The sequence below is a fragment of the Pleurodeles waltl genome, chromosome 2_2 (genome assembly GCF_031143425.1).
Source record: "Pleurodeles waltl isolate 20211129_DDA chromosome 2_2, aPleWal1.hap1.20221129, whole genome shotgun sequence".
Taxonomy (NCBI): Eukaryota; Metazoa; Chordata; class Amphibia; order Caudata; family Salamandridae; genus Pleurodeles; species Pleurodeles waltl.
The window spans coordinates 211712666-211738723 of record NC_090439.1 but is presented as its reverse complement, the minus strand read 5'-3'; the positions used below and the strand labels follow the sequence as shown (position 1 = coordinate 211738723).

The window sequence follows — 26058 nt, the reverse complement described above, 5'->3', positions numbered from 1 at the left end:
GAGCACAGGACCCACGTCTGGGCATACCCTACCCAGTTAGGGCAACTTTAGCAACACAAAAGGATGATGGACGGAGTTCTGAACAATTTAAACACTCACACCAATTCACAGATCTGGGTTTAATCCATCGTTCTTTTGCTCAACATGCCACCCCAGTTTAGACCCAGCCAAATGCAAATCAGTCTTGATCCTGTTCCTCACAGGAACAGTCCAGTCCGAACTGCCAGGCCCGGTCCTCGATGGACCACAAACAAGCATCGGTTTCAGGGTATAACCCTTCATCAGCCAGGCTAGCTCAAATCCAGGGGCACAGTGAGCACAGGACCCATGTCTGGGCATACCCTTCCCATTTAGGGTAACTTTAGCAACACAAAAGGATGATGGATGGAGTGCTGAAGAATGCAAACACTCACCCCCAGTCACAGGTTTGGGTTTAATCCATTGTTGTTTTGCTCACCAAGCCACCCCAGTTTAGACCCAGTCACATGCAAATCAGTCTTGACCCTGTTCCTCACAGGAACAGTCCAGCAGCACAGCAGTCATCCTTCCTGACAGAGTCTACAGGTCCAGAAGTGTACTGAAGAGCTGTGGTCTGAGGTCCAGCATTTATACCTGGTGCCCACTTTGAAGTGAATGAAGATTCTAGAGGTTTCAGACATCCCCTTCCTCCCTGTCCCAGTCCCAGCCCCAGCCCCAGCGTGTTGAAGTCACAATAGACCAGTGTCAAACCCTCTATGAGAGTGCTCAGTCAGAGCCTTTCTGATGCATAAGTGTGCTAGGTGGCAGCTCCTTCGCCTTGTTAACTCATAGCGGCCCATCCTGCCAACACCTATCTTTCCTTTGTCTCACTGTCTGGGAGCAATACACAAATACCAACTGCCAACTAAACCTAGTCATGCGATGCAAGATCAGGCACCATTAAATGAGCCAGTTGAGTGTAAGCCAATTCTACCATATTTTGAGGAGACAGCACAAGCACCTTGGCACTGAGCAGTGGTAAAGTGTGCAGAGTCCTAAAAGCCACCAAAACTGGTTCAGAAAACAGGAGTGTGAAGGCAAAACATTTGGAGATATCCCTGAAAAAAGGCCCAGGTCCAACCACCATCAAGTAAGCATTTTGAGAATTAAGGCTCTTTACTTGGGGCTCAACATATGTGGTTGTTCACACAGTTCACAGAAATCCGCAGGTGCTCCAACAAGATGAAGTCAGAAATAGTCGACAAGCCCACATGGCATTCTTCTTTCAAGAATATAATAACAGATTCCTTCTCAAGGTGTTAGCCATAGAATGACAACCATAAGTCTGTAGATCTGATTATTGCTTTACAAGCCTTTATACATAACGTAACCTGTACATTTTTTTAATCCATTAATCTTAAAACAAAACATGTTAAACTAGACAAACTAAGCAAACTGAATTCTCACATATAAATAAATATTCACAATGAGGTAGCCTTTGCTCATGTTAAACTCTTTATTCCTTCAAAACAACCTTAAATGTATAGCCTACAGTTGTGCCATGATGCCCTGATTTCTGGTCACAGAGGTCAACAACTAACTGAGGATCTGGTCAGAAAAAGATTCTGATGGCTGTCTCACCATCAAGATGTTATTAGATTTGTCAAAGTCTGTGAGGTCTGCGCGCAAAGCAAATGTGAAAGACAAAAAAATCTGGATTACTGTTTTCTCCTGAAATTCCTACTAAATAATAGTAGAACTAATACCTACTGATTTTATTATTGATTTACCTTACTACGACAGCTGCTCCACAACCATGGTTACAATAGATTCATTTACTAAGATTGACCATGTTTCTGCTCTGTCCAAACTACCATCTGCATTTGGAACTGCGGAAATCTTTTATTCTCATATATTTTGAATCCAAGGACTGCCTTTAAAAATCATTTCTGATCGAGATCCTCAATACATTTCTATGTTCTGGAAGTCTTTGTGCCAAAACAAGGCATTCAAAGGGCTTTGACCTCTGGCTTCCACCCACAGTCTACAGATCAAACAGAAAGACTTAATAAAACTTGAAGAATTTCTCAGGTGTTATATATCTGCTACTCAAGATTATTGAAAGTCTCCTTTACCACAGATGAGTTTCCATATATCAGTACAACCCATAGCTTTACAAGGTTTTCAACTTGTGTTGCTTTGACTGAGTTTCACCCTCAAGCTTTCCGCCATTGACACTGAAGATCCTAAACTAGTTGTATAAGATTCATTATCAAACTCAAATCAGTTCAAAAGATATTACTTTATAACTTGCAAAATGATAAAGGCAAACATAGGTCCCAGGTTAACAAATATAGGCCCTCTTTACAACCCTGGCGGTCGGTCTTAAAGCAGCGGTAATTCCGCCAACAGCCTGGCGGAAAAATAAATTGAATCACGACTATGGCGGAAACTGCCAACATAGAAAGCTACTTTAACACTCCGACCGCCACGGCGGTAGAAACAAACACCGCGGCGGTAACCGCCAACAGACAGGTGGAGGACAAAGTACCGCCCACACTATTACAAGAGGCCTATCCGCCACCTTTTCCGGGGCGGTACCGACGCGATCAAAAGCACGGCGAAAACAGTACACAGAAGGGAAACCACTCACCTCCCAACACCCAACGAGGAACCAGGACGCCACGGAGCCCGAACTACATGTCCTGCCCATGCTGGCCTTCCTCCTTCTGGTTCAGAAGCAGGAAAGATGCCGTCGACGACCACGGTGAGTACTGCACCTACAACATAGGGGAGGGGGGGAGGAAAAAGAGAGTGACACACACACGCAACACGCAGTACCCCCACCCCCACAACACCATACACACAAATACTTGCAGCAACATTACATATACACCCCCTCACCCCCTGGAAGAACGCAAGGACAAAATTAAATGATTGTAACAATTGTAATCAATAAAAATCAGATAGTGCACATTCAAAAATCAGTATATACAAATATGTACACCAACTACACAAGTCCGGATATTAATCAAACATCGTCTGTGGATCAGTGTCCCAAAATGCATGGGCAAAGCCCACACAAGAGACCTGACTCCAAACGGAGATAACACTTTGTGCCAAGAGTGCTTCATCCTGATAAGGACTGAGGAAGTGGATGCCTTTCTCCACTGGTTCTGGAGGGGGCTTGGTGCCCAGAGTGCTTCATCCTGCCAAGGACTGAGGTAGTGGATGTGATTCTTCACTGGTTCTGGAGTGGGCTTGGTGCCCAGAGTGCCTCATCCTGCCAAGGACTGAGGTAGTGGATGTGAATCTCCACTGGTTCTGGAGGGGGCTTGGTGCCAAGAGTGCTTCATCCTGCTAAGGACTGAGGAAGTGGATGTGAATCTCCACTGGTTCTGGAGGGGGCTTGGTGCCCAGAGTGCTTTACATGCAGTGTGGCAGGTCGCATTCCCTCACCTGGGTGTGTGTGCCACGAGATTGCCTGGGAACAGGTAGCATGATACGCCATGGAGGCAGAGACATACCCCACCCTGCTGCGCCTTCTCCTGCCACCTGCAGGTGCAAACAGTGCTGAGAGTCATGCCTCATGGAAGCTGGGCATGGTCCAGGACGTCTCCTGCAGCCTCGGACGGCTGCCCACTGGGGATGATTGTCCTGTCAGCTGTGGTGGCACTGTCTGAGCACGTCAAGAGGCTGGTGGCGGTGTCTGTGGCGGAGGTGCTGGCGGTGGTTCATGTGTCTACACCTGTTGAGGGACAGAGCAGGACGTTTCCTGCAGCCTCGGACGGCTGCCCACTGGGGATGATGCTGGGGACTGTTGCTGAGGCAGCAGACGTGCAGGTGGCCGTGAAGGTGGCGGTGCTGGTGGTAGTGCTGGTGGCGGTGCTGGTGGAAGTGCAGGTGGTGGTGCAGGTGGCGGTGTCCACCGCCGTACAGGTTGGTGTAGTGTTTGACAGAAGGGGGGACTCTAGTCCCTCAGTCGGAGCCACCGTTCCCTGTCCTGACCTGCTCTTCAGCTTGTGTCCCTTCCCCACCTTTGATATTTCCGCTGGTGTCTTGCCACTGTCCCCTTTTGGTTTGGAGGAGCCCTTGCTTGCTGGTAGGTGTGGCTTCTCCCTCCGGGATGTGGGCACCTTCTTCACCTTAGCAGGTGGCGGAATGGCCTGCTCCTTGGCCTTGCTAGGTGGCACATTGGTAGCGCTGATGGGTGGCGCACTCGATGAGACCGGAGTTGCTGGCACCCCTGTGCTTGGGGATTTGGTGGCTGAGGTGCTGGGCTGGGACCTGGAAAGCCTGGCCCTAGGGGAAGGAGAGGGGGGGGAGGTGTAGGGAAGAGGTCAATGTTAGCCAGGAAAAGTTTCTTAGACACACTGGGACGGGAAGATGGAGGGGGTTTGGGAGTGGATGAAGACGTAGTGGTTGTAGGAGGTGTACGTTTGCTGAATTTGGGTGATGGTGCATGGGCCGGAAGCTGTTGTGAGGTGGATGGCTGTTGGGTGGGTGTGTGCCTGTGTATGTATACTTTGGGAGGAGGGCTCACAGACACATTGGGAGAGGACACTGGGGATGTGTGAATGGTAATGGGGGTGGTGAGTGCATGTGAGCGGTGTGTGGTGATGGGCGTGCTGGTGATGGAGGTAGTGGCTGAGGATGTAGTGCATGCATGTGTGAGTGGAGACGAGACAGGGAAGGAGGAGGAGGACGTGAAGGAAGAGGGGCACAGTGGAGGCAGTGGATGTTGCTTGTGTGAGTGCCGGTGGGATGTGTGGTGCTTATGTTTGCCATGTCCACTCCTGTGTGTTGATGAGTGTGCATGGTAGTCTGATGGTGTGCTTGGGATAGGCTGAGGTACAGGGGATTGGGTCTGGGTAGTGGAAGTTGGAAGGGGGAGGCTGGATACAGGGACAATGGCTGCCATCAGTGCTGAGGCCAGAGCCTGAAATGCTCTCTGTTGGGCCGCCTACCCAGAATGAATGCCCTCCAGGTATGCATTTGTTTGTTGCAAATGCCTCTCAACACCCTGGATGGCATTCAAAATGGTAGATTGCCCAACAGTGAGGGATCTCAGGAGGTCAATAGCCTCCTGACTGAGGGCTGACTAGGGCAGGGGCTGAGGTGCCTGGGGCGAAGGAGATGCACACCGTCCTGGGTGAGTGGGCACGAGACACAAGCTGAGGGGTTGCTGGGATGGCGGTGCTGGTAGGGGGGGTGGCGGCTGTACCTGTTGATGTGGTGGGCACAGAGGTGCCCACCACCGCAAGGGAGCTCCCATTAGAGGAGGAGTCGCTGTCGCTGGTGTATGCTCCTGTACCCGTCGTGGAGCCCCCCTCGCCCTCCATCCCACTGGTGCCTTCAGACTCCGTAAATTCACCCTCCAGGGCCATGTGGGATGCAGCTCCCTCCTGCTCCGGTGCCACTGCTCCTCCGCCAGATGATGCTAATGCACGCAAGAACAGGGTGACAAAACAAAAAAGGGGGGGAAAGACAGAAGATACACATGGTGAGTGCATGCAACACCACTACTGTTGGCAGACACAACACACAGGGAGCATCCCTATGCACTAAGCCATGCACTAACAGTTCTTAGGAAATTCGCATGCCCGGGGGGCGATGCCTAAGCCCATTTGCTGCACACCTGGAACCCACAGGAGCCTGACTAGGTGTAGATGGCTACTACCACTATTGGGGTTGGAGTGCCACAGAGCCTGCCGAACAAGGGACCTACCCTACCAAGTTCGCCCTGGCCTAGGGGAACCCACAGCCCCTTCCCCCAGCCAGACACCTCGTAAAGCGTGCAGAGTCAGCTGAATGAGACTGTACTCACCCCCTTGTGGCTGCTGTGATGCCCTCAAGCACCCATCCAACTCCGGATAGGCCACCGCCAGGATCCGGTACATCAGGGGGGTCATGGTGCGACAGGCACCCCTTCCACGTTGGGAAGCCATCCCCAGCTGGGCCTCCGCCATCTTCTTGCTCCAGCGGCTCAGGTCCTCCCATCTTTTCCGGCAGTCGGTGCTCCGACTATGGTAGACCGCCAGGGTCCGGACATCCTTGGCGATGGCACGCCAAATACCCTTCTTCTGGTGGGCGCTGACCTAGAGGAAAAGTGAAGTTAGAATGGATGTTACGATCCCGTACAGTTCTTCGCGCATTGCTGAAACATCTCCCACCCTAGCCCAGACATACATACACACACACACTATCCTCACATGCTGGCCTGTCCCCCTCCCCACCCTCTTCCATCCACAACACTCCATACAATCATGTGCCATCCACTATGCTCACAGTGTACTCACCTGTTTGTCTGGATGACTGTACAGTTGCGTGTACTGGGGGAGGACCCCATCCACTAGTTTCTCCAACTCCTCCAAAGTGAAGGCATGGGCCCTTTCCCCAGACACAGTAGCCATCGTCGCTTCCAGACACAGGTCACAGCAGCACTTGCACTGTAGGTTCACTCCTGTTGAAGGTCAGGTATCAAGTGAGGGAACAGTTAGAAAATGGCGGCCACGTCCGCGGCGGTGCGTACCGTCACCGCCAGCGTACATCGTCATTGGCTCCTGGAACCCATAGGGCCCAATGTTAACCAATGCTGAATTGCGCTGCGGTCTTCGACTGCCTACTGCGACGGTGTACAACGCCAGCGCAGTTACCTCATTTCCCCTTGTCCCACCTTACAGGTCAGGGAGCCTCCATTTCAGGGGGCCACATGGCAGGCAAAAAAACAGCGTCACACCTATTTAGGCCAGGGATACGGACAGACAAAGGCACATGGAGAATTTGTAAAGTTTTAGCAAAAAACACATTGTGATACCTAAGTGTTGTATGACCCTCTGCTCACCGTTCTACTCCATAGGCCACATCCGCTGGGGCAGGTGATGAGATGGCGGCATCCTCCGGTGTACAGACCCCTGGTGGACCTGTCGACAATGGAAGAGAGAAACATCATTATCACTTACAGACTTGATCGTGCAACAATCCATGAACTGTGTGCCCAGTTGGAGCCAGACCTGGTTTCAGCTATCCGCCATCCCACAGGAATCCCCCCTCTAGTGCAGGTTCTGTCTGTACTCCATTTCCTGGCCAGTGGGTCTTTTCAAACAACAGTGGCCATGGCATCAGGCATGTCCCAGCCAATGTTCTTTAACATGTTGTCCAGAGTGTTGTCTGCCCTGCTGAAACACATGCACAGCTACATCGTTTTCCCTCAAGTGGAGGATTTGCCCACAGTGAAAGGTGACTTTTATGCCCTGGGACATATCCCCAACATCATTGGTGCCACTGATGGTGCACATGTGGCATTTGTCCCCCCCCTGCAGGAATGAACAGGTATACAGAAACTGGAAAAGCTACCATTCTATGAATGTGCAGATGGTGTGTTTGGCAGACCAGTACATCTCCCATGTGAATGCCAAGTATCTGGGCTCAGTGCATGACGCTTACATTTTGAGAAATAGCAGCATCCCCTATGTGATGGGGCAATTCCAGAGGCACCGTGTGTGGCTAACAGGTGACCCTAAAGTCCCCACACAGTTCCATTTGGAGTCTGGGTATGGGAGATTCCCTAATGTTTGGAGGATGTCCAACTGTTGTCCCTCGATATTTGCAGGTGACTCTGGTTACCCCAACCTGTCATGGCTACTGACCCCAGTGAGGAATCCAAGAACCAAGGGCAAAGGAACGCTTCAGTGAGGCACATGGGCGAACTAGGAGGATTATAGAGCGCACCTTCGGCCTCCTGAAGGCCAGATTCCGGTGCCTCCATCTTACAGGTGGATCCCTATACTACTCACCGAAGAAGGTGTGCCAGATCATCTTGGCCTGCTGAATGTTGCACAACCTGGCTTTGCGACGTCAGGTGCCTTTTCTGCAGGAGGTTGGGCATGATGGTGGTCTTGGGGCAGCTGTGGAGCCTGTGGATAGTGAAGAAGAGGAGGCAGAAGAAGAAGATGTAGATAACCGAAACAACATCATCTGCAATACTTCCAGTGAGACACAGTTAAGAAGATGGAACTGCTTCCCACATCTCATTCTACTGTAGGAGCTAGCATAAATCTGCCTTTTTAACTCTGGGTATGGACCCTGACTTGTCACTTTGGCTTTCCATTTCACAGATCTGGGTCCCAATTTGTGCCCTCTGCTATGTTTACTCCTAGCCTACAGCTGTGTAACCTTGGTATGTGAACAAGTACATTGACATTGCTATATTCCACAGATTTTGCAATTTTGTGAAAGCACAGACTGACTCCAGATTGTTTTGTGAATCAAGGGTGTTTATTTCTGTGCAAATAAGTGAAGGGATGTGTGAAATGGGCGTGGGGTGGTGGGAGAGGAATGTCCATGGCAGAGTCCAGTCTATTTGTATCACAGGTGCATTGTCCAATGGGGCATAGGAAGTGGAGCAATGGCAGTTTAAGGTAGACAGGATGACAAAGTGGGACAGAGGGGTGGCATTCAGGAAGGTCTTATTTCCTGGCGGGGGTCTTGGCAATGTTCTCTGTCTTGTTCCTGGATCTCAGGGACCGTTTGCGGGCTGGTTCTCCTTTTGCAGGGGGTGGGGTGCTGGTGGCCTGTTGTTCCTGTGGCAGTGCATCCTGTCCACTAACACCGGTGGAGGGCTGATCATCGTCCAGGTTAGTGTCAGGGGCCCGTTTGTGTGCCACTGTGTCCCTCATGGTGTTGACAAGGTCTCCCAGCACCCCTGTAATGGTGACCATGGTGGTGTTAATGGACTTCAAGTCCTCTCTGATCCCAAGGTAGTGTTCCTCCTGCAGCCTCCTGGGAATGGTGGTATGCGCTCATGATGTTGGAGAGTGCCTCGTGGAGAGTGGGTTCCCTGGGCCTGTCCTCCCCCTGTCGCACAGCAGTCCTCCCAGCTTCCCTGTTATCCTGTGCCTCTGTCCCCTGAAATGTGTGCCTACTGCCACTAACCCCAGGTCCCTGATTGTCTTGGGTTGGTGGGTTTGCCTGGGTTCCCTATAGTGGTGGACACACTGCTGATTGACATGTCCTGGGGACAGAGGGATGGGCCTGCTGGGTGGGTGCTGTGCTTGTGTTTCCTGAGGGGCAAGGCTCTGTGGTGGTTTGTGACTGTGTCAGGGGAACCGACTGTCCTGAGGTCCCTGATGGGCCGGCCTGGTCATCTTGATCCAGGCGTGCAGAGCTGCTGTCATCACTGTGGGCCTCTTATGTTGGGGGACTGGATATGTCTGGCACCTCCTGTCCGGTGACGTTGGGTATGGGTCCTGTTGGGGTGTAAATGCATAATTTTAGTATCTGTGTGTGCCATCTTGTGCATTGGGTGCTGTACCCTCTACTCCTGTGCTTGCGTCATTGTGTTAGCCCTTTTGTGATAGTTGGTTTGGGGTCTGTGTGGGTTTCTGTACTGGCCATGCTTTGGTGACGGTGGTCCATGCATAGGTGTTGCATGCAGGGCCTTGGTATTGAGATGTGTGAGTTGTGATTGTGGGACATATGGAGTTGATGGAGTGATGGGGGTGAGGGTAAGAGTGGGAGTATGTGATGGCATGCAAGTGGGATGGGGGGATATGGTAGTAAAGATATGACTTACCAAAGTCCAGTCCTCCAGCTACTCCTGTGAGGCCCTCAGGATGCATGATGGCCAAGACTTGCTCCTCCCATGTTATTAGTTGTGGGGGAGGAGGTGGGGTCTACCATCAGTCCTCTATACAGCAATCTGGTGTCTGGATACCATGGAACGCACCTTTCCCGTAGGTCGTTCCACCTCTTCCTGATGTCATCCCGTGTTCTTGGATGCTGACCCACTGCGTTGACCCTGTCGACAATTCTCCGCCATAGCTTCATCTTCCCAGCAATGGAGGTCGGCTGCACCTGTGATCTGAACAGCTGTGGCTCCACCCGGATGATTTCCTCCACCATGACCCTGAGCTCCTCCTCTGAAAACCTGGGGTGTCTTTGAGGTGCCATGATGTGGTGTGGGTGATGTGTGAGGTGCTGTCTGTTGTGATGTGTGAGGGGATGTGTTGGTGTGTGTTGTTTGAGGTGTGTGGATGTTGTATAGGTGATGGTGTGTGTCTGTGGATGCTGGTGTTGTGTTAGCTAATCTCTCTCTCTCTGGCCTTCTTTCAGATTTTTGGTTGCAAGGGTTTGTGGGTAATATGGGTGTGCGCTTTATAGTGGGTTAGGTGTGTGGGTGTGTGTATGTGTATCAGGTGTGTGTATTTCAAATTGCCCAATGTGGTTGTGTTTTGTAGAAGTGTGTGTATTTTGAGCGCGGCCATCTGTACCGCCAATGGGTTACCACGGTTGTAAGACCGCCGCGTTGATACGTGGGTTGTGATAGTGTGGGCGTATTCGTGTTGGCGTGATGGTGTAGGTTTTGGTATCGCCAGTTTGTCAATGACCTTTGGTATGGTGGACTTGTGTGGGTGTCTGTATTGTGGCGGATTCCGAGCTGTGGGTCGAGATACCTGTAGCGGAATTCTGCTGCTGCAACAGCATGTTGGCGGTCTTCAGCACGGCGGAAAGTGGGATTTACCGCCAGGGTTGTAATGAGGGCCATAGACGAGCTGCTCCTTCCTATGACGTTGGTTAAAAGGTATGGCTGTCATTCTATCAATTTAGCACATTCTATTTGCTGGTCTAAGGTTTCTCCAAGACATTATGGACCTTTTAAAATGTCTAAGTTTATAAAACCAGTTACAGTACGATTACAACGTGCTTCTTCATGGAGGATTCACCCAACTTTTTGCGTATCCCATCTTAAACCTTTTCTATAACGAAAAGAGTTTTTGTAAAAAACAAAAAAACAAAAAAAAGCCTAAACCTTTACTGGTTGAAGGATAACTTGACTATGAAGTCCAAGAAATCTGTGACACCCATTATTTCAGAGAAAAATGTAAATAATGCGTTGATTGGTATGGTATAACTATAACCTTTGACTGCTCCCGGGCACCAGCAGATAAGGTTGATACTCCTTATTTAATCAAGCAATTATATTCCAAGAATCCTTATAAACTAGGAGGTTTTAAGGGAAGGCAGAGGGTAAGGAAGAGTTCTTACCATTGCTACCACCCACAGATGTGGAGGTGTTCTTACATCCTGGTGCTGCTGGCTCTGCCGCAGCGGCATTCCTTTATCCTGCCACCGAGGCCATGCTGTGTCATCAACAAGTGTTCCTTCATTGCACCAGACTGAGGACATGCTGCGTCCGCAGCCAGTGCCATTTCAGAGATGGCTTAGTTTCCTGCATTTCAGCTCTGCGAATACACTCTGTGTGAGAATTCATTATGATAAACACCACTGAATTTTCTGTGCTTGTCTACAATATTAGTTTTATTTCTAATCTAAGATGGCCAAAACCTTTTCTTTTTTTAGGTCCAGCTGGCTCGCAATTGTTTTCGTAACACTGCTCACTCACTGAACTCCGTGAACTTTCCACTATTCTCCATTTCTTGTATTTTTCAAGTTTCCATCTTGCTTTAGGCTAAAGGTTTTTCTGGTCTCCAGTTTTTTTACTATTTGCTGTGGTATTTTCTGAAGCATTTCTAGACAACTTGTTTCCATTCAGGTGTCTTGAACTGCCTCTGACGGTAATAAGCCATTTCCTGGAGTCAAGAAGCTGAATCAAGGGTCACCCAGAAGACCCAGAAGACCACCCCTTAACACTGTTGTCCAAGACATAGCATATTTTAATACAGAAGATGATCCATTTTGAAAGGGTCTATATCTAAACTGCCCTTGTCTTCTTTGCACAGGCGAATGCAACGAAGAGTTGGTCATCCTATCAAAATAAAATCTAATGGTTCTTTTACAGTCAACCAGAGAAGACTCTCTTCCTTAAAGGGATCTGACAAAGTGATGAATGTTGGGAGCATGATAGACTACTCCACATGGAATAGTAGCACCACTTTCATAAGAAAGAATCCATGTGTCCAAAGTAACTTGTCAAGGAAGAAGGTGGTAAAATTAAAGTTCACTGACAGCACATGTAGTTCATTTACATGACATAGAGAAGTGATTATAATGAGAAAGATGGTTCTAATGGTCTGCAGCTTTAAACAAATCTACAGGGGTTCACAAAGGTGTGCATGTTAACAGTGTAAGGATCAAGTTAAGGTCCCACTGTGGCATAATAAAATGCGCAGGTGCAAATACACAACTATTTAAAGGACTCATCACAACATTTAGTTTGATCGAAGAGTGATGATGAGGCAAAAACAGACAGGCCGAAAGGGTCATCAAATAATCTTTAAGTGTGCCAACAGCAAATCCTTGCTGAATCAAAGATCAAACTAAGATTTATCAGAAAGTTTAACCCCAAATGGATTTAACATTGTGGTCCTCCCAAGAGACCAAAACTTTGCTGAGTGGCCAGAATAAACAGACTTAGTGGATGAGTGACAAACAACCAAAATAACATGCACTGCTTCTATAGGCAGGTCACAGGTACTCAGCTGGTTCTTCTTTGTCTGCGGACAAAGAGGAGCAGGTTTTGGAGTTTCAGGTGCAAAACCATGTCCTGTTGTTGGGACAGCAGGTCCCCATGAAAGAAAATATGGAGCAGAGAGTATATGCTGAGACTCAACAGATTAAATTACCAGACTCTCCAATCCTAGTCCAGAGTTACCTAGGTGGGGCAAGACTGGTCACTCCTGAACTTCTTCACAACCCGAGCAAGCAACAGGAAGAGGATGAAAAGTTTAAAGAGACTAGTGTCCCATAGACGGTATCACACAAGTACCAGGGAGTCATGAGGTTTACACTCCAAGGTGCGAAAGGCACAACAATGAGCATTGTTGGCTAGATAGTATATTCTGAGTATATCTGTCCAGATGTTGAGGAATCCTGCTAGATAGTTGACAGTAATGGAAATCCCTGAGGGTCCAGCCATTGCCACAGTCTCAGCACCTCTGGGGACAACACATACACAACACATGTTCTATCAGAACATAAACAGGGCTTCCCCTGAGGGAAGACAAGAAGTCCTTGCAATATAGTCGAATGGCACACATTGTCAAAAGAGTGATATGGTGCCCAGCTCCATCAAAGACCAGAGACCTATGATCTCTGCCTTGTACAGGTGACCTCCCCAGAACACAGATGATGTTTTTATCTCCACCATGAGTTGTGGATGAGGCAGGGAGAACAGTCCACTGCAAGTAAGATTGGCATCCTTCCTACAGCACTAAAGGTCCAGGGTTGTGTCGTCCGAAACACTGATGTCCGAGACACCCCTGTGAAGCAGATCATTGAAGAGAAAGTTTCAACTTCAGAGTGTGCATGTACCAATGGGCATAGGAGCACCAGCAAGATGCATGAAGCCAGCAGACCAGGTAGCCTCAGAACCATCTGGGTCTGAACCCCAGAATGAGCTCAACACAAAAGGATTACACCCTGAATATCCTGGACTCATTACAGTGTCAGAAAGGTACTGCAACCTGCCACATACAGAACAGTTCCTGTAAAGGGAAACAAGCCAAAGGTGGGATTTAATGTAATTGATGGAGAATTCCAGGGACAGATTGTCAGCTGCAAGTGATCCCAGGGACAGATTGTCAGATGCAAGTGATTCCTGTCTGACTGTGCCAAGCCTGCCATTGACAGTCAGCCATTAATGTATAGGAATAAGTGAACTCCTGACCTACAAAGTGGAGCAGTGAACACAGCCATCATAATCATGTACACTTTGGGGGACTTATGGAAGGCCAAAGAACAGAACACTGCGAACTGGAACTGTTTAGACCCCACCAGGATGCAGAGGAAATGTCTTTGGGCCTGCAGAAGGGTTAATGGAAGTATGCATCCTACAATTCCGAGGACACCAACCAATCCAAAGGGTCTAGAGCAGAGTTGAACTGGGCCAGAGTCAGCATTATGAATGTATCCTTTTAAAGTAAGGTATCAAGACACCTAAGACATAGGATCAGTCTCAGCCTGTCATCCTTCTGGGCAACAGGAGGTACCTAGAGTAGGATCCCATGCCCATTTTTGCCTCAAAAACTCTCTCTGTATTGCTCCTTTGGCAACCAGTGTCTGTACTTCTTGTGGGATAATGGCAGCATGACCCACCATGGGGAGAATAAGGGAAGTAAAAGGAGACAGTAGAACGTAACCATTCAGAGCAATCTCTAAGACTGCTGGTGTGAGGTAACTACACACCAGCCAGACAAACAGAAATTCTACCCAAATTGAGGATGCATATGACCAACAGGTGAGAAATCAGAGTTGTTAGGAGTGGCTGCAGTGGGCAATGAGGTGTGGGAGGAATGGTGTCTTGATGATGGTCGTGACCTCTACCACCACTATATCCCCAAAAGCCACAGAAAAGCTTAGAGGTTTGATAAATAGATTGTCTCTGGTAATAAGCAAGGTCCTTCAAGTAGCCACAGAAGTTCTGGCACAGCTGGCTAAACTGGCAGGCCAGAAGCAAGAGACCCATGGTGGAAGCCATAGCTCTGCTATATTTGAAGCCCTCCAAGGCAGTGTCCACCTGTTGTCCAAAAAGGCTGGAACCATTAAAAGGCAAATTCCCCAAGGACACATGCACATTACAAAACAGCCTGTGGTGCTCATCCAGGCAAGATGCTGGACCAACACCCGGATGCTTATCATATGGCCAACACCATCGATGGTGTCAAGACATGCATGCAAAATGTGCTTGTCTGCATCCTGTCTGCCGTGATCTCTCTGAGAGAATGATTTTCTGAATTCCTCTGGTAAGGTTGCCAATATCTCACTCTCCAAATCCCAGAGGTTGCGAGTATACCACCCCTCAAGGCAAACAGCATTAAGGGAGCTCAGACTGAGATTGGCAGATGAGTTACTTTCCCATTGTGTGAGTGTACTTTGATTCTGTCTCTGGCAGAGCTATAAAGAAGGCATTCAGGTTTACCTTACCTCAGATACTTGTACAATTAGGTCTCTGGTGTCAGATGTTATGCAGGAAAGCCAGGCCTACCAGAACAGGCCTATGAAGCCCAGCAACAGGTCAACTCAGAGGGGCTACTAAGAAAGCCTTGGAGAAGGCCAACTTCAAGAGCCCTGTCATGACAGAGCAGCAATGTTTCAGAAGTTGAAGAACATGGTTGCAAACTTTCTGTTAGCAAATTTGTTTTCGTTTTCACAGCAGGAAATTGTAATTCTGGCACCTCTGTGGCCCTACAAACTACCAGAGTAAAAAGAGGTGCTCTCTTCAGTAGGATGACCAAAGTGTGAGTCCAAATCATAGCCAGCAGAGGTATCAATACTACTTGCATGCTTAAATATACACTCCAGATTGAGTGTCTAAGGTGGGAGCAAATTTTTCATATATTTACTGTCATCATCTTCATATGGAATCTGCTAGTTGTCCTGGACCGAGTCACACTCAAATCCAAAAATAGCCTCCAGCCATCTGTAATCCTGGTGCTGAGGCAAAGGATTCATAGGGTAGTCTTCACAGAAAAGAGGCTGGGCTCCCTTAATCTCATAGCACAACACTGGTTGAAGTCTAGCTGAACTTGGCTCAAAATCCCAAATGGGGATCAGATCCAGAACTGGCACCTCTGGAGCTGAGGTTGGTATCAAATTGACTGCTGCAGACATGGTTTTTGGTAAAGATGTGGAGGTAAGGTTTAGTACTGGCTGATGGTGTTTACCAGTGGATGTTGTACTCTCCTAAACAGCAATTCCGGGCTGGATCCACAAATCTGCGTCTGTTCATGTCACTGGGACCAAAGAAGGGCACCCCTGGCTGTTCACACTGCTGTGACTAGAAAAGTGCAGCCACAGCTCTTCCTGTCACCATGACCAGAGAAAGGTATCTATGGATGTCCATGCCAGTGTGACCAGAAAAGGGCACTTGTGGGTTTTCCCTGTAGCATTGTGACCTGTGGGTTGTATGGTCCACCTACACTAACCCAGGCAATGCCCAGAAGCAGACAGGAAGTAGATTGTGACTTGCCTCAACATGTGGTGCCACCGCAACTACCTGTACTCCTGGTCAAAGGGACTTCAACTGCAGCATCTGCTGCAGTTCTGCACACAACCTCCCAGTAATGAAGTACGGTGTGCCAGCAAGAGTTGGGTGCTCTCTTCCAGAAGCGGGAGATCAGATCTGCTAGAAGTGTTCAGAAATGATAGGGTGAGACTTTCAAAACAATAAGGGTAACAGTATTGAATTGATCACTTCACAAACTAGAAGGGGTAATCTGCACATATTAGTTGATTTATGATGCATAGACAAGCTTACTCACAAGGTAGATTCCCTTGACTCAGAAGAGGAGGGACACCCCAATATGGTACAGAGACGCAGTAGCCTTAGCACCAGTTTCCTAAACTGGGCCTGTTATATATTGGTTCTGTTCCACTGTAATAATTGGTATATTGGGAATATAACGTGAATATGTTGAGGCTAAAAACTCCACATCTTAACCAATATGCTTTCTCATTTAAAATCAGTGTGTTTGATTGGTGTACCAATAGTTTAATTACGCATTTAGCAACATATGAATTCTCAAAGCAATGTTACTGCATAGAAACCGCTGTAGGGCATGCAAACCAGTAAAATATGGGTGAAACAGTGGAGAATTCACAAAGGCTTATTCCATGTGTTTCATACGTAAACCAACGTAGCTGCTACCTGAACAACCATGAGTGATATATTCTATGATGTGCCACGTATGAGGCATTTCAATTCTGGCCTATTTGGCACCTTATAGTCCTCTCGCTCAACTAGTCTAAAACTGAGATTTCAGAGCTGGGAGAGACTACACACTGGTCCAGTCTGCATGGGACCATACACCAAATAGTAAATAAACCAGCATTGGCAAAACAAACAGACCTGGGCTTTCTGTCAAAGAAAATACTTTGTGACTATGGTATGTCCCCAGCTGTTCAAAAAATCCTACAATAAAGCACCATCTTGGGCTACAAAAACATGGCAGTTGGGAGTAAAGCCCTTTTCCATAGTATATTACATTAGCAAACTAAGCCGTAATTTGAAATGTCAGTGTTACTAAAAAGAATTAGAAGACTACGGGTCTGATTTAGACTTTGGAGCACAGGTGACTCTGGTACAAATGTGACGGAGTTCTAGTCCGCTTTATTACAAATGCATTATATTCTATGTACCCATCTGCCAAATTCTAAATCATGCACTGTGTTTGTGTTTTAGGTGGTACATTTAAAAGGCATACACAGACTCTTTACAAACGATCAGTACCTGCATTTTATCTTTCAGACTACGTTAGTGCACCTCTTTGCTTTGAGGACAAAAGGTAGTAGTTGCAATAATTTTATCATGGCAGCAAAGTAAAACAAATACTCGTGTTGGGGCAGTTATTTAATAGCACTGTTTCTTTATGGAAGGCTAAGGAAATAAAACAACAGCACTTCAAAATAAGAAAAAAACTGTAAATCGGCAATTAAAATGTTGCTGTGGCAGTAAAGTGATTGCATCAAAGAACACACAATGTTTTTTTATTACAAGGCTCATCTGAGTCTAACAAAAGTAGCACTTTAGCCCCAATCATAAACACCTAATGGAATAACGTAATTTTCTGAAAAATGCTATGGCATTGATGGCCAAACAAAGGCTGAAGGTGAGTTGCCCAATGTCTACTATTGCTCTACTTTTTTGAAGAATTGATGGCATGAGGTTAAAAAAATCTAAAACTGTTCGCAGCCAGAACTAAAAATGTTATCGTATACACAGATCTCAAAATCTCAGAATTCATTAAAAACACAGTTAAAGTGCAAATATGGTTACAAAATAATGCATAAAAACCTCATAGGTTTTTCAGTTACGGTTAATTACACAAACCATAACTTGCACCACTACCATGAAAACCAGAGCGTTACCAAATACACTGCTCACGATGACACATGAAATGACAGATAACATCAGAAATCACATCTCGGGTGCATTACATATCACATTAGCTGTACGACGATGTTAGGCTGTACGTTATTAGTGCACGTATTGTGAGTGGAAACCAGTACATTTCGTTGGCAAGCTATGGTTTGAGCAGCTACACAGAACTGGCCAATATCAGGATTTTTTTCAGTCTTGTTTCGCAAACAAAACTGAACTTTCATTATATTTTAAGTGGCCTCCAGATGATTATTTCAGCATACATTAACATGTTATTACCAAAGCTAAAGCTAACTTTTCTTTGTGTTTTTTCAGTTTCTGTTATTTTTTGATGATATTCTGAATCCAAATTCTGTAAAAGAACAAGCACACTCAATTTTTGATGAACCTTTGCTGACAACAGCCTTCAGTTATATGCAACAGAGTTTGGTTACACCTTATCCTCCACAGGTCTCTATAGGTGTCCATCCTCACTTCACATGGCCATTGGCCATGCATAGCTGAGGAACGTCATACTGATTTGTCGATCCTGAGTTGGATGTGGCCCAGGATCTGGAAATCCTGCAACAAAATGTACTGCTTAGAAATTATTTTTAATGTCACTGGTGATCCTTTTTGATTAACCCTTCCATTGGATCCAGAGGACACAGGTACACTCACTCTGTCCCCCTGTTGGAAATGGCCCTTTTGCAGGGTCATCCCCAAACCTTTTACATTCCTTCATCTACTATTTGCTGAAATTATTTTTGTTGGCCTTAGGACTCTATGCACTTTACCACTGCTAACCAGTGCTAACATTCTTATGCTCTCTCCCTAAATATTGTACAATTGCCATATATCTAATCGGCATAATTCATTTACCAGGTCTTGTAAATTAAATGCTTCCAGTGGGCTTGCAGCACTTATTGTGCAACCCACCTAAATAGCCCTCTGAAACCTGTCCCAGGCCTGCCACTGCAGCCTTAATGCAGTGCACTGCCAGGTTGACTAACTCCCCTTTTATTACATATGCCAACTCTAAGGTAGGACCAAGGAAGCCCATAGAGCAGGGTATTGTTAATTATAAGGTAGTACATGTACTTTTGAGCTTTACATGCCCTTGTAGTGAAAATCTCCCATACTTGTTTTTCTTGACTGTGAGGCCTACCCCTCCCAAAGTATAACATTGGGGATTCCTTATTATACTTATTAAGCTCTAATTCCTAACTAAAAGGAAGTAGATATCTCATGTTTGGTACCAATGGAATTGTAATGATAAACCCTCTTTACTGGTAAGGTCAGATTGTTAATTTCAATTTTGAAAACAAGAGCCAACACTGTAATTAACTTGGTTAATTAAGGTTGATTTTTTGTGTAAATCTTTGTTCTTCAATTTGTATACTGTCATATGTTTTGATGTATGTAAGGTGTGTGCAATGCCCCAAAACCTTTTTTATATGATGTAATTGTTCACTTTTGTATTTGTTCTTCTGTGTGCGATAAGGGTTATTTAATTACAATTGTTATGGACAAATGTCATGTATTAATACTAGGGAGAGGTAATTGGTTTTGCCTTCTCATTGTAAATAAAAATAAAATCCAAGTTAATTACAGTGTTAGCTCTTGTTTCTTTTGTGTAGTTTGACTGGTCTAGCCTTGCTGTTTTATAGGCCATACCCATTTTCTATTACAGTACTTTTAGAAAGTTGGCATTTTCTGCAGCCTGTCTTGGGTCACATGACTTGGTGCAGCTGACAGTTACACTTTGTGAATTCCTCTCAGACTTTCACATAATTGTGGGACAAACGACCCTGTATTGTTACTGCGGCTAGCTTGGAGCCTGGGCAGAGGTGACAGGAAACTGCAAGAGCTTCAAAGAACCTTTTCAGAAACTTTCCCCACCTTGTAGGAGAATGGTACCAAAGTATAAAAATAGGACCTTCAAATCCACTCTTCAGTTCACTACTGGTCCTGCGAAAGGACTCTCAGAGAACTGCCTGCTGTTGTGACCTGTTGTGCACTCTGCCCGACTTCTGCTATACCTGGAAGGACAGCTTTGCTGCCTAGAGCCTGTCTTGAACCCTCAGAGGCCATCCCTGCTGTTAAGCCCTGTTACTACACCTGCACCTAGGATACCAGAAGTGACTCCAAGGTCTACTATGCTGGTCTGCTTTTCAGAGTAAGAGGGGCATAACAGGTTCTCACCATCTGGAATCCACATATAGACCCTGCCTGAGCGAGTCCTGAACCACCAAAAGGTCCACATACACTCCTGGACCCTTGGTTGTGTGCAAAAGGTGGCCAGATGTTCGCAGCTGTCACTTTTATCTTTTAGGTGCTATTTTGATCCTTAAACTTAAAAAATGCATAACTCTAGTTTTACTTATTGGATTTTTGTTATTTTGGTGTCTAATAATTTATTAAATATTACTCTATTTTTCTAAGTTGGTTTGGGATTTTCTTATGTTCTGTTTTTACTTCATTACTGTTTGTGTGCTACATAAATACTTTACACATTGCCTATAAGTTAAGTTGTTTGTGCCAGGGTACCGAGGGTTAAGACAGGTTAATTTGGTGACTATTTGTGGTTAACCCTGCAAGGGATTGTGGCTGTTGCTTGATCAGGGCTCCCACCCCAGTCAACCAACAACCCAATTTCTCACACCCTGTATGCCTTATTTTTATTATTATTATTATTATTATTATTATTATTATTATTATTATTATTATTATTATTATTATTATTATTATTATCATTATTATTATTATTTTCAGTGCAGTCCTCAGGCTACAGTGTTAGGTAATGGCGAATGCAACATAAACATTTCTGTGGCCAATCAGAGTGCATGAAGTCAAGGGTAGGGCTGCAAATCCATGTATATGGATGGCAAGAAAAAACACTCATATCTCTTGCCTTGTCATCTTTATTTTAATTTTATTCATAGTTCCTTGGTGGATTCACAAATGTACAAAGGAAACACAAATGAGCAGGTAAGATATCGCTATATTTTAAACCCAAAAAAACTGAATGTCTCTTTCTTGTAATGCTAATTTCAGTGGCAGCTGGCAGTTTTAACAGGGAGGGTGCGGGCGGGAAGAACACTCACACTTTCACACACACACACGCACATCCATTCACAACGCTCAGAACATTCAAACATACACGCATGCACCAAACATTCATTTAAAACTATCACACACACACACTTACCTTCAGCCTCGGTCCCAGGAGGGCTGGGACTGCTGCCTTCCCTTTCTGGCTGACCTTAGGTCAGCCAATGAGGGAAGGCAGCAGTCCCAGCCTCGTCACAGAGTGGGATGGGGTCAGTGAGACTGCTGACCCCACCCCACTCTGTGATGAAGTGTCACTGATTGACACTCGCCCTGGGCGCTTCAGACCTTAAACCTGATGCGCCTAGGTCGAAGTCAATGGGTGACTTTTTGCTCATTACCTGGGGGAGGGCCTCAAGGCACTTTTGCTGAGCCGAGGAGGTCAGGCCCATAGGGGCTGTAACCTCTTCAGCCCAGCAAAGTTCAGCTCAGGCAGCCAGGAGTCTGCGCAAATCGCGCATGTCTGCTCCTGGCTGCCTGACCTGAACATGAAAAGTGTTTGTCAGGCTGACCTTTGCTCAACCTGACAGACACTCTTCATGAGGGGCAAAAGGTGGGGGTGTGTGGCCCCTCCGCCCTAAAGGACAGCCGCGCCTGGCTAAGTTTGAGAAAACTACTGAACATATTTATACCAAACCAGGGAAAGGAACATGTCTAAATAATGTTCTTTTTCCATCGCGAATTTACCGTAATTATGTTCAGCTGGGAACAAACGGCTAGATTCAGGGCACCTTTTTGAGGTTCCAAACAGGCTGCACTTTAATAAGAAAATAGAAAAGATGCTTCATTTAAAAGCAGTCACAGACATGGTGGTCTGCTGACCCTAGCAGGCCACCAACCCTGTAATAGTGGCATTAATAGTGGCATTAAAATTATTGGCGACGCACTATGAATCACTTTTTAAGGTCTAGGAGTTAAATAACCTCTTTGGACATTAGTAACAGCAATAACCAAATAGTGATTCATGAAAAATGACCATGGCTATTTCCATTCTTCGCACATCTAGCCCCTAGTTGCCTAAGGGAGTTCAAATGAAAAATGTAAATTTTTTAATCTACCCTTCGTTTTATTCCCAGACTGGCCAATCTGCATAATACTTGACCTACCAAGAATTACTGTATTTTTGCTATTTGATAGGAACGTTTCTTACATATTAGTTAAACGGATGTAAAGTTACATCTCGACAAAAGTCACCTTTTTAATACAAGCTCGGGCATGCCCATAACTACAGTCACTATCGCTGTCTCTTAAACTCGTCTGTATTTGTATATATTATAAACACATATATTGGCGAAAAAGAAGTTTGTGGATTTTGAACGATGACAAAAATATATGTTCGAATACCATATGCTGAAGCATATGGTTAAAGTTCTATTGTATGTCTCCAGACACATAGATGGTCGGTTTACCAGTTATTTAACCACACTAAAAAATGTCAGCACTAACAAACGGGACAGCTGTAACGTTGTATCCTAATAAATCGTAAATAACAAATGGCATTTTCACCTCCTGATTTTTTGACGTCTTCCCACAAAGACAATCTCTTGAATGATGCAGTGTGCATTTTATTCTCGAATGCTACTCTAACCAGTTCAGTAGATTTAAAAAATAATTGTAATGGCACCAAGTATCGTTTCTCCAGATCCATCCGTGCTCCATGCTTGAGCAAGTCAATTTTTATCAACACAACAGAAAAAGCAAGGGATATAAGGTCTCCTAGCTGGAAAACTTAAAGGAAAATATACTTGAGCTCTATCAAGCCAACCTGTGTCAAAACTTGCTCCCCTAAATCAGCAAAATACATGAGGGCACAAAGTATGGATATATCACTTTGTGTCCTTTGCCGGTGCTCATTATAAACACCTACGCGAAATCACAACTTGCGACAGTCATTGTGCTTAAAGGGTTATAATTCAAGGCTGTTTTTAGATATAATGAAAACAGCAAATGCAGCTGTCCCTTAGGCTGACAGCAATATATAAATTTTTCTCACCAGTCAATTTTTCTTTTTTTGTTGTTTTTTTGGTAACCACATTGGGTTACATCAGAAGTTAATTGCAAATAAATTCATCTTTCGGGCTTATCCTTGAAACTTAAAACAATCCTTAGGTTGAATTGTAATCATCATAAATACCTTCTGTATAACAGGAAGGTGCCCTGCACCCATAGATGACCCAACGTCAAACTGAAAAATATGCTGTGCACAGCACAGTGGCTTTGAATCACCTTAGTCATCTGAAGAAATTCATCACAGGTAAACGGTTCTTCCTCTGGCAGGCTGCACAGTGAGATTGTGCTCATTTCCAACAGTACGGCGTCAATTCGGAATTCTACCAAATCATTCACTCGATCCAACAGAAGCTCCAGTTCACCTGTGAAAAATGACACCGCAAAAAAAGAGACAAAGATGCTGGTCAACATCCTGCAAACTCTGCATTGCATGTCAATTTATAGTCCGCTATGTAGAGAACATCATGGACTGAAACTCTTTAACATCCCCGTGCCCATCTTCCAACTCCCACCTTAGTGGCATCAATGCACACCTCAGTCACATCACAGATCATAGTTTTTGTCCCCTGGGAAAATATTTGCCCATGCTTTAGATGGAGGATGGATCACCAAGAAGGAATTTGAGTTAAACAGAATGGAAGAAAATAGAAATACGAAGCCAAAGAGGCTTAGATGATCATTTGTGTTGTTTCTAATATTGTATTTTTGGTTACACAATAGGAATATGGCTCAACTGTGAATTCTATTAGGTTTCAATTCACTACAGAGGTATATGTTACACTCGGATTATACACTTGTGATGCTTGTTTGTAATATATGATAATGCTGTTCAAATAAATTGTGGTATGTTATGCTGGGTCAAATGATGAAAGAATTGAAAAACATAAAAGCATGTCATCATGATAAAGTCCAGGTGCTGTGAATGTCTTAAAAAATCATTAAGAATTTGTAACTGACTTATGTTCTTGTACATTTATCAGTTTGCTTGCGATCCCACCTTCAGCAGAACTTAAGGAAGCACCTCATACCTCTGCAGATGAAAATAGGACACTTGGCACAGGTACTGCATCTGAGGTCTACTCATGTACCAAGCATCATCCGGGCTTTACTTACCTCTCTAGATATTTTAGAAGTGAAACATTTTTATCCACCTTGTGTGCCTGCGCTTGAGTGAACACAGAAGCGAGAGTAAAATGCTTGATGGGACATGGTGAAAAAGCATGTATCACTTGATCACTAGCATGCGTGGCATGTTCTAAGACAACGCTGGTGGTATTCGCTGACTAAAAAAGAAAAAATACTGATGCATCATCTATCCTGAGAGTCATGCAGTGCATTACACATATTTTGGGCTAGCAGCCATCTCGAGAACTGTATACATTTCTAAATGACTTTAAGTTCCTAAACTTCTTCAAAGCATGGCCGGACCTTAAGAGTAGTCTACTCCTACTGGTTAACTTGAGTCTGTTGTACTGCAGATTTAGATAGGCAATCTCAGAGAACGTGGAGCTCTATAAAAACATAAACAAGATGTGAACTGACAATGTTCTACTGTGGTACACTTACAAATTAGTGTCTTACAGAATCAGTTGAATTATAATTTATCTGACCTCAGGTGGGGACCTAAGAGTGACAGAAACAGCTTAACAACCCGCACCTCTCTAAATTGCACTTCACTACTGAAAACATACCAGTCTCATTCATTATAATTGTTTACCTCTCTATCAATTTCACCCAGTGGCCTGGTATTAGCACCCTTTGCAAAATGTAAATACATAAATCAACTTGAATTCTACACATCCTGACTGGGCAGACTTGAGTTATTTTGCCCAGCCCCAGGAACAGAAGAGGGCATTGGGGGTGAAAGGAGGTGGTGTGGAGGTGCAGAACCGTCAAGAAGTTCAACTCTTCCTGCTGCTGTGAGACCGCTAGGTGCTGCAGACCTATGACCAGATTGTGTTACTCATCATGTTTCCTTGCGCAGAGGGCCACCAGCTGTAACCACTGCAGACACTTGTGGTGCTGGCTGTGATATTGAAGAATGGCCAGGAGGAAATATGGAGCTACCATGGGAAACACGGTGGCTAGAAACAGTGGCTGTGCTAAGTGCTGCTCAACAGCCTCCATTCCTGGAAGGTAGCTGTTGCTTGCTTTTGTATCCTGACCTATTACGGAAGAGTTCACCGAAGTGTGCTCAAATGGTCACCTCGGATCAATGTTGGATACTGTATGTGTTACAGTAATCTGAAGCTCTGCAGTTATAAGCTGGGCTGGGGGCTTCATGCATACCATCTTTCATCACAGCCAGATTGTCAGAAATGCGAGGATATGAACAAGTTGACTAAATCTCACATAGAACACTATTACAAATCCATACACCTACATTTGCTTCTTCTAGGGTTTTTCAAACAATAGTGCTTCATTTATGAGTTAGTGCTGTTTATTGTCTCTATCTCACTTAAAACTCGACCTCGCTGTCTCATTTGCTGTCTTTTTATTTTTGTCTCCATCACCCTGCTTTTCTCTGTCGACCTTTTTTCTCGCTATTTCTCTTTATAATGAGACCTTTCTTTATCTCCTCGATCAGAGCCTTACCTACCCTTACCATTAAAGGGACCCGAGTCTAGAGTTTAGAGACTTAGGGCCATTTGTACGAACACATTTTCCCATTGACACAGAATGGGAAAAACCCTTTGCTACATCTGGCCCCTAGCTCCTTGCTACACCCACTCTCCAGGAACCTCTGACACAGCGCAAAAATGATGTCCATGACTTCAGGTGGGGTATCTAAGCAGCTAAAAATGTGCGATTTGGCAGTGGGCAGCACTGAGCAGCAAGCAAGACATTTTAATGTTTTTTATTTTTTTGTATTAGAAACAGATTCAGCAAACGCATAAGCACAGACATTCAATACAAACTAGAAAGTGTCAAATACAAAGTGCATGGTGCTATAAAAGTTACATCATGAAGTGACCTAAGGGGTTAAAACAGGTAAAACATGATATCACAACTAGAAATTTTATATATTCATCCGTACCACAATTTATTGTTAGCGTAACCAGCAATGAGCTTAATCATCCAATCTTCAGACAAATTTTAAACAAGTAAGTATGGCGCAGGCCATTCCGAACTATCGAAATCTCCATACCACAATTACCTAT

General features: G+C 45.4%; 1 protein-coding gene across 1 annotated transcript in view; it reads right to left on the bottom strand.

Moving 5' to 3' along the window:
- Positions 1 to 26058, bottom strand: part of DNAH5 (dynein axonemal heavy chain 5) — a 4110061-nt gene that overhangs the window by 2514932 nt on the left and 1569071 nt on the right. Inside the window, exon 17 of the mRNA XM_069219645.1 lies at positions 23114 to 23259. Within this exon, the coding sequence (XP_069075746.1) occupies positions 23114 to 23259 (146 nt within the window). The remainder of the gene's footprint in view (positions 1 to 23113; positions 23260 to 26058) is intronic.